At 25.4% G+C, this 13,604-nt stretch overlaps 6 protein-coding genes across 6 annotated transcripts; 4 read left to right on the top strand and 2 right to left on the bottom strand.

Moving 5' to 3' along the window:
• Positions 1–155: 155 nt before the first annotated feature.
• Positions 156–559, top strand: OCT59_009471 (uncharacterized protein; the record flags this gene model as incomplete). Its single annotated transcript, XM_066133585.1, has 3 exons — positions 156–159; positions 235–336; positions 450–559. 3 exons carry the CDS (start codon positions 156–158, stop codon positions 557–559), a joined length of 216 nt encoding a protein of 71 aa, XP_066000012.1.
• A 902-nt stretch (positions 560–1,461) lies between these two features.
• On the top strand, positions 1,462–2,041 carry OCT59_009470 (uncharacterized protein; the record flags this gene model as incomplete). The annotated part of the gene is made up of 4 exons (XM_066133584.1): positions 1,462–1,485; positions 1,561–1,654; positions 1,740–1,748; positions 1,824–2,041. 4 exons carry the CDS (start codon positions 1,462–1,464, stop codon positions 2,039–2,041), a joined length of 345 nt encoding a protein of 114 aa, XP_066000011.1.
• A 4,315-nt stretch (positions 2,042–6,356) lies between these two features.
• Positions 6,357–6,557, top strand: OCT59_009469 (uncharacterized protein; the record flags this gene model as incomplete). Its single annotated transcript, XM_066133583.1, has 1 exon — positions 6,357–6,557. One exon carries the CDS (start codon positions 6,357–6,359, stop codon positions 6,555–6,557), a length of 201 nt encoding a protein of 66 aa, XP_066000010.1.
• Positions 6,558–8,153: 1,596 nt separating this feature from the next.
• Positions 8,154–8,916, bottom strand: OCT59_009468 (uncharacterized protein; the record flags this gene model as incomplete). Its single annotated transcript, XM_066133582.1, has 6 exons — positions 8,154–8,198; positions 8,282–8,323; positions 8,382–8,426; positions 8,502–8,653; positions 8,731–8,783; positions 8,876–8,916. The coding sequence occupies 6 exons, from the start codon at positions 8,914–8,916 to the stop codon at positions 8,154–8,156; spliced, it is 378 nt and encodes a 125-aa protein (XP_066000009.1).
• Positions 8,917–9,317: 401 nt separating this feature from the next.
• OCT59_009467 (uncharacterized protein) lies at positions 9,318–9,616 on the bottom strand (the record flags this gene model as incomplete). Its single annotated transcript, XM_066133581.1, has 2 exons — positions 9,318–9,488; positions 9,557–9,616. 2 exons carry the CDS (start codon positions 9,614–9,616, stop codon positions 9,318–9,320), a joined length of 231 nt encoding a protein of 76 aa, XP_066000008.1.
• A 2,560-nt stretch (positions 9,617–12,176) lies between these two features.
• OCT59_009466 (uncharacterized protein) lies at positions 12,177–12,449 on the top strand (the record flags this gene model as incomplete). The annotated part of the gene is made up of 1 exon (XM_066133580.1): positions 12,177–12,449. One exon carries the CDS (start codon positions 12,177–12,179, stop codon positions 12,447–12,449), a length of 273 nt encoding a protein of 90 aa, XP_066000007.1.
• Positions 12,450–13,604: the final 1,155 nt, after the last annotated feature.

Raw genomic sequence — 13,604 nt, 5'->3', positions numbered from 1 at the left:
ATAATAGAGATTTTGGAAAAGTATGTGAGATGGATGTGGTGTATTTTGGTCTGTATGATCTAGAATCAATCATGTATTATTTGATTTATTTCCTGAGATGTTATCCCCAAGGACAATGTATATAAGCGAAGCCAGGAACGGAAAGAACAAATGCTATGGGTTTGTATATGACTCTTTTCGATTTGTTTCATACAGCCAGCTTCGTCTAATAAAAAATATCTTTCCACAATTCAGGCCAATGTATAAAATTAAGTGCTTATGATATAAATGCACTTAATGCACTTTATCCTAGCTCGTCATACCTCTCCACGTTAAGGAGTAGTTTAAAAATGAAAGGTAACCATAATTTATAATTCGAGCTTTCAGTTATATTCAATGAATTGTATCCGAAATTTTACTAATTTTGTTCCTTATAATTTGAATTATTATTCTTAATATTTTTCGTATAGCTGAAAGAAGATTTAGAAAAAGAAGTGGAAGAAGGAATTGGAGAAAGAAAATAGGAAGAACAGGAGGAAGAAGAAACCAATTACTCACTCATAATACTGTAATATTGTAAATTTATTTCACATCAATTATAATAGGTTCTAATCAAATTTCATGTACATTTAATATTCACTTTCATTTTTTAAAATAATAGAATACTAATAAAAATTTATCATTAATTATAATTACTTTTAAAGTTATTTACTTCTTTTTTGAATTCTTAACCCGTGAAAAAATGATTATAATTATTAAATTTTGAATAATTTGAACTACTACTACTACAGTCGGACCTCTATGTACCGATACTGTTGTTTTGGGGAAAAATATATCGGTATATCAAATTATCGTTACATATACCGTCATCAGTGAATCATAATGCGGGCCAAAATCAAATTCTTGCCAGCATTATGCAAACTCCAGATAGTTATTTTAGACGAACTAAAAGAAAAAGTTAAGTCATATAGAAAATGCCCAATTTTCTGAAATAAACAAAGAACCTTCAAAATCATCCACTTTTAAAGAAACATATAACCATCCTTGTATAGAAACTTTACAAAAGTATGCTACAGTTTGCAAACCCTAAAAATACTCAACAAAATACACGTTTATGGTTTTCTAGATTTGAAGAATTTGTAAAAAATACACAACCTGATATAGATTTACTTACTCTTTATGATAAAAAGGTTATTGCACTACTTTTATGTGAATTTATAATAGTTATAAAACAAGGGAGAATAATAAATACAAAGCAAACTCTTTATACAATGAGATATGTGCTATAAATAGGTTCTATTAGGAAATATTTAAAACTAAACTGAAGAACTATTTAATTTACACGAAGATTATGAGTTTAGAGCTGTACGTGATCTTTACATGCTAGAATGATTGAATTAGAAGAAATTAATAATGGTGATTATAATGGAGCTGATCCTCTTACTAATGAAGAAATGATACCATTCTGATATGTCAAATAATATGCCAGATGGACTATTAAGAAGGGTATTTTATGGGTTGGATGTTGTATAGCATGGAGAGGTGGATCCTACCATAATATTATAGCTGATTATTTTAAAGAATGAGATAACTCATCAAGGCGGGTATTATCATAAAACAAATTCTAATCAACATCCTATACATATTATTCCACCAGATGAAATAGGGGTACATGGTGCATGCTGTGATATATATCAAGAAATATTTAAATTTACATCCAAGAAATGCTGAAGCAAATTTTTTTCTTCGCGTAAATAAAGATCCTGAAGGTATTAATTTATTTCCTAAATAACACATTTAATAAAACTAGTAATCATTAATTAAAAATTATATTTATTGTTTAGAAATTGAAAATGGAAACTGGTATACTACTTCTCATATGGGTCAAGACAAATTAACTGGAATGTTAAAAGAGATCTGCAATATTACAGGAATTGATTATACAAATAGAAGAATTGTAAATCATTCATTACGAAAATATACTTCTCAGAAATTAAATGACGAGGGATTGGATTCACAAGCAATAATGAATGTAACATTACATCAGTCTTTAGCAGGATAAGTAACTATTAATTTATTAATTTTATGTTGCTACCAAATTATTAATTTGCCTTACTTATTAGATATCGAAAACAGAATGAAAAACAAAAGCTAACTATCGCAAAATAACACTCCCAGGTGTTTCTAAGGTATATGACTATATTATTATTAACCATTGAAATAATTTTATTAATTATTTTATATAATCTATTTACAAGGATGTGCCAGAAAATTTTAATACAACAGAAAATTTGAATACGAAAAAATCCAATGCAAAAGAAACTTAATGAAAGCAGTAATTTCTAATGTTGAAGAAATTGATATATCATCTGTGAAATCCAAACACAGTTCCTTTAAAACGTAAAAATTTACTTTTCAACCATAGTAAACTTAATTTACTAAATGTAAAACATTACTATTAACATCACAAAATAAACTATAGTTATTACATGTACTGAAAATAGGCCACGTAATGATGTCGATCAGGGGTAAATTATATATATTTCTCTGCATGACTGCATGTATGTAATTATAAATATATATAAAAAATGTAATATAATAATATAATAAATAATAAATATTTTAGTTAATATAGAATGAAATGGAATGATAGAATGGTTTAACAAAATCAACAAATCACACAATGATCACAAAACAAAAAAAAAAACATACCAAGAGTAAACATCACTCAAAAAAAAGGACAATAATATATAAACTTTTTTTTATTATAGTAATGGAAAAGACTTTCTTTCTTTCTTTTTTTTTAACAAATAATATACAATATATAACTAAACCAATGTAAAATGTATTATTTTTTTCCCAAGACTTTTAATATTTAAGTTACGCCAAATTAGCTCTCACTCTCACTTTTTTTCTCTCTAAAGGATCAACAATGAATGATTACTGTATATTAATTTTTTCGAGCGCGAAATAAAAATTTAACGGCAATAACGGAAGATTATGACAAAATGTTTTTTCTTTTTTTAGATTTTTTGTTCATTTTGAGTTTAACCATAGTTTAACCATTAAAAAAAAAAAGAGTCAAAATCATTTCATTTATCAAATAGAAGGTCTAATTGGTTGATTGATTTGTCCGCGAATGTTTAATAATAATAATAATAATAGTAATAATAATAATAATAATAATAATAATAATAATAATAATAATAATAATAATAATAATTAATCACAATAATAAAAGAAAAAGTAAGGATGGAAAAGAAAGAAAAAAAACCTTTTTTTAATTATGCAATGCATAGCATTAACATACATTATTACATTACATACATTGAACTCAAATTCCAAATAAATTAAATTAGAAACTTTATATATATATAAAGAAAAAAAAGTAAAAAAAAGAAACATTCATTCTCTTTTGTAAAACCAAGTATAGATAATTAAAAAAAATTAAATAAATAAATAAATAAAAATAATAAACTTTTTTTGAAAAAATAAGTACTACATAAAAAAAAAATAATACCCCACAAAAAGAGTAAAAAAAATTTTCCGCGCCCGAGTTAAAAAATGATGTTAGGTCACTCAAAAAAAATATTAAAAATTGTTTTTTTTTTAAAAGTTTCGATTTCCCTTAATAGTTTGGACGGTTTAAACCTGATAAATGTATGTAATCATTGTAATGTATGTATGTATTGTATGTTTATGTTATGTTTCGGATGAAATATGTTGAAGCTTTTGACATATTCTAAGCTTTTTTTGGGGCAAATAAATAATATATATATATAAAAAAAAAAACTTTAAAAAGTTTTGGGATAAGATTTTCTTTTTTTTTATTTTATTGTTTCAGAAATTTTTTTAATAAGAAAGATCGACTGGGGGACATGCCGACTGGGTATACAATTCAAACATGTAACAAACATTTTTATTTTATGATTAAAAGAGAAAAATGTGAGTTTTGTTTAATTGTTTATTGTTTTTCCTCTTTTTTATTTTTATTTTTTTTTTTGTGACATGTACCAAAAATAACAACCGAGAAAAAGATCCACAATTCACAGTTTTTATTAAAATAAATTATTTTGACATGATTACAAAATAGTTTACAATCTTATCAAATTACAAAATGACAAAATTACGGAATTATTACGGTAATTGAGTAAACTTATAATCAAATCGGAGATCCTTTTTGGAATGTTTTAATGAGAAGGAACATATTTGGTGAGTGGTTGGTTTCACTTGGTGACATATTGTACAAAATTACCTCGTGAGTTTTTTTGATGCAAATGATAAATTTACAAAAAAAAAAAGAAATTAGAAGAATACATATAATACATATTTAGTACTTGATATATATAAGATATGATTACACACATAACATTACATTTACCTGTATTTAATATTAAAACAGGAATAATAATAATAATAATAATAGTAATAATAGTAACAATATAATATTTATCTTTTCTAGATTATTCGATCGATGTTCCGAACTTGGTTCCCAGTTTCAAAAGTATTTGTAATAAAATTAAGAGTTATATGATTTTTAACTAATAATAATAAAGTAATTAATAAATTACAAGGTAATAAAGATGACAAAACTCAATTAAACGTACGATCTTTTTTTTTACTTTATTTAATCTAATGATAAACCTTTTGTGTTTGTTCAAATAAATGACCTTTTGACCTCGTGATCATACTACTGTATGTGATTATTTTTATCAAATTTGCATTCAAAATTCCGAATTATATTTATTCAAACCAATTATTACCTCACATTTTTTAATTTTCGAATCAGGTAACAAGGTTATCTTGAGCTATTTAATCTTGTTTAAGCAACATACATACATATTTACACAGTACATACAGTACATAGCACATACATATGCACCCAAAAGTCCGGAATTTCCAAATAATATTTAAATAATAATAAACAAGCGAACCAAATAAAAAATAATAATAAAAAAGTTATAAGTAATAATTAATAATAATAATTACCATATATACTAAAAAATTGAGGGGGGAAGCCGGGAAGGGGAGAAGGAAGGAAAGAAGGATAAAAAGGATAAAAGGGATAAAAAGGATAATAAAATATAAAAAATACAATAAAAAAAATAAAAAATAAACAGATCACGGTTTAAAATGTAATTAGGATCTACTTTTATTCTTTTTCTTATGTTTTTAAACAATAAAGCTAAATTCGTAATAAAATTTACACGAAGAACATTACACAGTGATCGGTGAAAATCGGGTTTATGTTGATATTGACCTCCTTGTCCTCCTTGTGTTATATGTGTTAAATGATATGCGTTAAATGATGTGAAATTGTCCACGATGATCTTGCGTGATTGAGCAATAACCATTGTTATTTTTTTTTTAATATATATAAAAAATTTTTTTTATTTTTTAATATATATAAAAATTTTTTTTATAATATATACAGTTTAATCAGTATAATGTAACGTAAATGTAAATGAAAAAAAAATATATATATATTTTTTTTGTATACTATATATACTGTATATATATTATTAACTAATATGTTTTGTTTTCAAGTTGAAAAAAATTTGTATAATTTTTTTTATATCAATTGATGAACGATTTCATCAGACAGAAACTTCTGTTGCATGCAACAGATAGAGAATTCTAAAATTTGGAGTGCTTTTTATAAATTCGAAAAAGGATTTTAAATAATCATAATAATTCTTTTTTTTCTTTATTTTTTTCTTTCTTAAAACAAATACAAATATTAATTATAATAATTACGATGAACATTTACTTTTTGATTCCCTTATTGCTGTATGTGATCATCCTAATTGTTTCAATCAACCTTTTTTTATTACTTTGTTGTCAAAATTTTTTTATAATATATATATATATACGGTACGTGTATCTATTTGTATCTATTGTGTTCATTTTGTCTGATTAAATAGGATGTTTGTTTATATTACGATAAAAAAAAATACGGTTTATACCGGTAAAATAATTATGCGTTGTTTAATAACGTAGCCACGTTTTGTTTTCCATTTCACCCCAAAAATCATAAATTTTGTCTTTCGATCGGCGATCTATTTGTATAAAATATATTTTTATTAAGTAATCAGAATGTTGCAATATACCTTATCTTTTCTTATCCAGTCAGCAATAAGTTCAGATACCAAACAATCCATATTCCAAATATTCATTCAATCAGCAATAAAAATTATGTTTATAAAGTGTTACAATAATAAGAAAACACGGGAAAAAAATGTTTTTTATTTTCATATAACCCCCTCTTTAACCCAAATATTTTTTAACGAAAAAAAAATTCCTTTTTTTTTCCTGCTTTGACGAATTTTTTTATTCCATTTTTTTTTCTCGTCTTTGAAAAAAAAACAATTTTCACAATGAATCAATCTCATATATCCAATTTTACCGAAACTATTGAACGTACTCCTTCATTTTACGCTAGTCTTATTATTCGAAGGCGGAATGATCGTCGAGAAAGACGAATTGATACGACCCGTGTTGGGAGATTAAGATTACCAATACAAAATACGAACAATCAATCCGTAAATCAATTTTTTAACGGATCTTCTTTCCCTTAAATCAGAGCGATGATTTATGCGATGACTTACAGTAGTGGTTTAATATAAATTCCACCACTGCTTAATTTTAAAAATTATAATTTTAGTTATGCCATGTTGAAATATGCGTTAAATAAGCTAATATATGGACAATATTATCATTCACAATAATATGATTAACATAGGTTTATATCATTAGGTTTAATGATTTTATGAATAATAGATAAAAAAAAATAGGTTTAAAACTATGAATTATCTAATGGTTTCAAATAATAATCCATTTTCTCATTCTGCAGTTAATGTACATTTTAATCATTTTATTATTTTAGTTCAGTTTAACATTTAGTTTTAACCAATTAAATTATCGTTAAGTCAATATACTAAATTGATCCGCACAGAATCTCATATCAGGGGTTGATTAAAAAAAAATTTTATCTTTGACAAAAAAAAAACTAAACTCGTTCCAATGATCCAATCCATCTAACATAGTTACAACTCATCTAATTAAAAGTAGGTCATATTTATATAGTCAATATTTTATATTTTATTTTCCTTTTCTATTCCTATTTCTTATTTTTTTAAAAAACTTTTTTCTTTTGTAATTTCTTATCTATTATAATTTTAAAGACAAAACATTGAAGAAATTTTAAATTACTTTTTTTTTATTGGATTGAATTTTATTAGCGTTAATATATGATATTACACTGATTTATATTGATAAATAAAGTTCATTAATATGGATTAATCACTTTACCCTGCTTTTAAAAATAAATTTTATTTGTTATCAAGACAATTATAGAATGTGGAAAGAAGAAAAATAATGAGATTTTGATTTTTTACTCACTTTTATACAACATACTACATTCAAATTTATATATATATTTATTTTTTTCCTTATTAAAACAACATAAAATACAAGATAAAATGTTATCATTAGAAAAATGTTAGATAAATATAATATGTATTATATTGTAATGATTACATATTTGTATAATTAACTTTATTTATAGGTTTTTTGGTTGATATATAGTTCTGGCCTGACATAGTACAACGTTTAAAGAATTCACAATTCTGATAGAACCGAAGCCGCTTGCAGAAAAAGAAAAAGGGACCATAATCGGAAATACTGAATGCTTGTTTTTACTCATTGTTACTTTCTATAGGTTGTTACTCGCGAATAACATGATCCGACTGATCCGTGGAGTAACACATATATGTGAAATATTATATACAGTATATGTTTGGGATAGATTATTTCAGAAATTTTGTGATTATAGAAGGTAGTGTAAGAATCTCGTAATTAGAAACAGTGGTAGGAACAAGATAGCTTTAGCGAGCAAAGAAATACGGTAATTCGAAAATATATGATAGAAGTAAAAAAGCCAGTCTGTGTAACCCTTATACTGCAAAATATGTATTTTGGCAAATCAACTAACAATTCAGCAAGTTTTTCTGTATAAATTATAACAAAGTTTATATACTTCTTTCGCTAAATGTAATTATCTTTATTCTATATAGTATATGTAATTACATATTTTCAAATAAAAACGAAGCTTAATTGCAAATTACATTTACTTTTATGTGTAATATAAGCATTATGTGGGGGAAAATCAGATCTCAGTTCTTCCAAATTTGTAAAAAATAATTCGAAGTATGTTCGCACTATATTAGAAATTGTATAGATTAGTTTAATTATTTTTAATGGTTCCTTTTTATTTAATAAAGTAAGCTTTACCTATACTTACGCGTGTGTACATTATCAACTTATCAACCTTGTTTATCACAGTCTTTCTCAGGAAGGCGGTCTTTCTCAGTAAGATTAAGGCGGTCTTTAATGAAATGGACCTCTTTAATTAGTTCAATGTTTTGATTTCCAATATGATCTAGTTTCTAGATTTGAATGAAAATACTAAATTTAGTGGTTTTGCACTTAAGATAATGATCATTAAAACTTCTTTTACCTACCGAATTGATTGGGACTAACGATCTGTCGATCGAACTATTAACGAGTTTCCAGTTGCCGAGCACAGCAGCTCCGCCAAATGTAACGAGACCAGCGCCATTGCGAAAGGTTTTAAGTTCGTCAGAAGTTAAAAATTCATGAGCCTTAGATGTAACTAATTTTTATATAGTAAAATTATGTTATTTATGTCCTTAACAAACTTACTAAAACATATTTTATTATTATTCTTACCATTATTATTATTGGAATATCTCCTGATGACAGTTTTCGACAAATTTGCAAGTCTAAACATTATGTAATATTTATAAAATTGAAATTTACGTAAAATAAAGGTTCTAATTTTTTTTTAAAAAAAAATAAATAATTATATATATACCTATTTAGATAGACTCTTTGATGATGTGATGATGTAATCATTTTCCCCATGTACTGATAAATTACCTCATTTCATTCATTTGACTTATTTGACTAATATGGCTTGGTGCGATTGATCTACTTCGGAAAAAATAAATCGCAGTAACTTTGTGTAACGTGATGTAAGATTTACTTTAAGCCATCGTCCTATTTTCTCCGAGCATCAAAATTATTTCAGCTATATATAATATGGACTCGTTAAAAAGAAACCAACCTATCGCAGTTTGAAAGAAGTGTCCGGACGAGACACTTCGCAATTAAGGTATGAATGAATATACTTTTTTCGATCGTAGTTGTGCACGCTAGATGACCTTCCTTATCAGAAATCAACTGCGGATTACAGAATTTATAGTCATTGTCGGAACGTGATGAAATAAGCCAATTGTGACCCCTAAGTCACGAACTCATAGTTGGACAACTTTTCTACTACGTAATAATTTCTGATGTTTTATGATTCGAGCTCTGCTCCTATAGGAAATGCTCTCTACGAAAGAACCAGTATGTATCATCCCCATTATTTTTTCACACTCTTTCGTTAGTTTGGAAATACCTGGCGAAAAAAATTCTGAAATTGTCTATTAAATAGATAAGTTAGTACTTTTATAAGTATTTAGAGGAGCGTACTAGGGGCTTTAACTATTACGTGAATGTTTTCTTCAGGAATGCCTTCGGGGCTCGTCCAATATTTTACGGTTTTATACATTGCAATTAATTCGTCTTCGCTCGAAGAGAAATTCCCTCCATTGAGTCATTTCTATGTATCAGGGTATTTACTTTCCGTAATCTAAGGTAGCTTGGTCCAAAACGAAAGTCACGATCTTTTTCTTTTTTTATTAATCGTTTAGTTCACTTAACGTTTCGTCTGTGTTGATTTTAATCAAGAAAATATTGTCAACGTATCGGTCCATTTAGTGGCGGAATAAGTAACCGATGGTTGTTTCATTTTTGCTTTTTTTTAAAAAAAAATTAGATTTTTGTACAAGAAGTTTTTTTAAGTGTTCGTAAATAAAAAATAATTTAAAAATATTTACAAAATTAGAAAATTTTTTTTAACGAATCGAATTGTTTTTTTTAAAATCAAAACACTTTCTAAGTGTATCTCGTTTTTGTCGTTTGTTGTTCCCTCACTTCATTAAAAACGAAGTTTTCGAATATTGTTTTTTCTTCAAAATGAGAACAAAAATCTATCGGTTTCTTCCTTTTTTTTTGATATATATATAATATATATCACATAAAAAAAAGGAACTAATGAGATTTTTTGTTAAGGGAGTTTTTAAAAAAAATTTGAAAGGAGAAGTTAAAAAACTTCAAAACTTTCAAAAAAAAAAATAATTATGACCAAGACAAAAAAACATTTTTTTTTAAAAAATTTTTTTTTTGTTGTTAAAAAATATTTAGGTTAAATGCAAAGAGGGATATTTTATATGAAAAATCTTTTTTTTCATTGTTAAAAAATATTTGGGTTAAACGCAAAAGAGGGTTAATTTATATAAAAAAAATTTTTTTTTTCCCTCCGATCTTCGCTTTTTTTGTATAAAAAAAATTTTTGTTATACAATAAAGTTTTTTACGTAAAATAAAATAAAAAATAAGCTTAAATAAAATTTAGTTCGCCCCAAATAATTTTTCTTTGTTCAGGTTACCAAAAAAAAAAATAATAAAATTGTAAATAGAATTAAAATGTCATTTAAGAAGGAACGAGTAACAAATAAATCGGCCGAACACAAAGTTAACAAATAAATAAGTTTACATTATGTAATGATAGTCCTAATAAACAAAAACAGAATAATCATTGTACTATATTTGGTAATGTGTAAGTAATTGGAGTTGCGAATGCCGATTGAGTTTAGAAATTAAATAGTATGATAAACAATAATGTTAAACTATTTATGGTTTAAATAATTTTCTTTTAAAAAAACAAATATTATTATTATAAAAAAGCACTATCCAAATTTATCAATCTAACATTGGTTTTGTTTGTAACATTTCAAATTAAAACTGTATACATTAAAAAATTAATAAACCAGAAAAAGAATTCTTTTTTTTCTTTTTTTAAGCTCGTCAATAAATAAATAAATAAATTATTATATTAATTAATGTTATAAGAAAACATTTTTTTTTTTAATATTATTAAATTTTTTCTTTATCATGAAAGAAAAAAAAATACTATCAATAAGAATCATTTGTTGGAATTTGGAAATTCTAGGTCAGTTTTTAGTCAGAGTCAAACACAATTTCTTTAATTGAGAAACTAATGTACCGGGTGCATCAGTATTTGAAATTCAAATTTTAAATCATGTTCAACAATATAAGAATATGCGCAAATGTGCCGCACATTGATTTCCTTATGGGATTTAGGATCACGTGTTGTCATTACAATTAGTCGATTTATTGTTTAAAAAATCGCGTTTAAGTCAAAATTTTCAGCCAAAACCTCGATTGTCGTTCTAAGTAATATTGCAGAGCAGTTTATTAAGGTTTTTTTTTTTTGAAAAGAAAAAGATTTTGTAAAAAACGACTTCCCCTGCGTACCCTACAAAAATGTCACGAAATTCACGTGACTAATTTTTGGTCATCCGTGTCTTTTTCGCACATTTTGTAAACTGGCGACACATTTGTCGATCATTTCTAAAAGAATTATTTATAATCGGCATAAGCTGTCATTTGGGTGCCACTACGACTAAAACTTTCCATTATAGGACAAAAAACGTATATTATTCGCGGCTTATTTTCAGCCAATCATTTACCCCCCATAATTAAAGAAAACTCTTTTCCATCGGATAAATTTTATATCCGGGAGGCCTCGTATAAGTAGTTCATCAATAATAAATTCCATGCATATTGAATAACTATAAAATTTAATATCTAATCTATATAACAAATTCGAAGAAAAAAAATAATTTTGGTTTTTTATAGTATGATTAAAAATCAGCCAGATCTTTTTTTATAAATACTGTAAACCTTCTAACTAAATATTTTTTTTTTAACAACGAAAAAAAAAATTCCTTTTATTTTTTCCTGCTTTCACGAATTTTTTATTTTATATATTTTTTATTTTCTTTGAACGTCAAGTAGAAGCACTTTTCTTTCCAATTTTTTTTTTTAAAAAATTCTTATATGATATATATTTATATATAAATATATAAAAAAAAAGAGACTGCAAAATTATTTTTCACTTTGAAAAAAAAAATAAAAGAAAAGAATTTAATAAACTATTTCGAGAGAACACTTCAAGAAATTTTAAAAATATATATAATTTTTATAATGGATAATGAACAACAACCAACAAATCGAACAATAAATGCAACTCAAATGGAATGTGCTCCTTGCGACTATTCAGACACAACATCTAACAATTTATCGTCCTACGCTAGTCTTACTATTCGTAGACGCCGAAATCAACGACGGTTAAGACATGGAATTACAATTAACAATATGTATATATTGAATCGCATAAGACGATTACCACGATTACCGATACAAAACACAAACGATTTATTTACAAATCAATTTTTTAATGGATCTACTTTTCGTTAAAGAATGATCCAATCGCTTTTTAATTATCTTCGCTTACGTTTAGTCGAAATCGTCAAAATTCGTATATGGAAAGATTCGAATATCTCAAATATCGTTAGCAAACCTACTCACTTTCGAAGTTAATTTTATTTTTATCGATAATAACGTTAACGGCAAAAATTATGTACGATCACTCATTCGTTAATAATGATCAACTTTTGTATTACATTTATTTATAGAGACTATACATGGTTAAAAATCCTAAAATCTATAAATAAACATAATAAATTAGCCAGCCACCTTTGCATTGTGGATGGTTTTTCTTTATTCTTTTTTTTTGTTCAAAAGATGACGTATTATAATATTCACTCTTATTTGTAATAGTTTAAGATTTCAACTAGGTTTTCTTGGTTTAGCTAATAATTTTAAAGAAACTTCGTTATTATTTTTATTATTATCATTTAGCCACATAGGTTCATATTGAACATCCTATCATTTATTTTATGCAGACATATGATCATACGATAATTTAAGTAAATAGAATAAAAAAATAAAACAATCACTTAAAATAAACTTATTTATACATTTATATAAACTTTTTAAACTTTTATCTAATAAACTTTTTTTAAACTTTTACATATAATTTTTTTTTAAAACTAATACATAAACTTTTTTAACTCTCAATATGAACTAAAAAAAGCTAAACGATAATATAATTATATACTTAACAATAGGATAAAATGGCTGTGCCATTTTATATACCCCCATACAATAATATGTAATTATTGAATTTCAAATTTTCTATTATTACCGGTGGTAATTTTTGTGTGGCGGTGTGGCTGTATTAATAGTTATTGAATAGGGGAGTAGCTATGTTGGTCACAGGACCGATATTGCCCTTTGATCATGCATTAATTAATAACATCATAAATAAGCTTTCTATAAATTTCATTTTTATGCTATTTTTAATCCACTTTATTAGCTTTATTTAAACTTTTCCTACAAAACATTCATTTACACCATATTTTTTACTTCACTTTATTATATCAATCATATGTTATTGCTATGCCTAATAAACAATATCGGTCTATGAAAATCTGCATGATCTTATTGGGCTGAACGATAATATTACTTTTTTTTCATTTACGTTACATAACATTGTAATATAGCCTATAG

Source organism: Rhizophagus irregularis, chromosome 17, assembly GCF_026210795.1.
Source record: "Rhizophagus irregularis chromosome 17, complete sequence".
Taxonomy (NCBI): domain Eukaryota; kingdom Fungi; phylum Glomeromycota; class Glomeromycetes; order Glomerales; family Glomeraceae; genus Rhizophagus; species Rhizophagus irregularis.
This window is presented reverse-complemented; position numbering and strand designations above follow the sequence as displayed.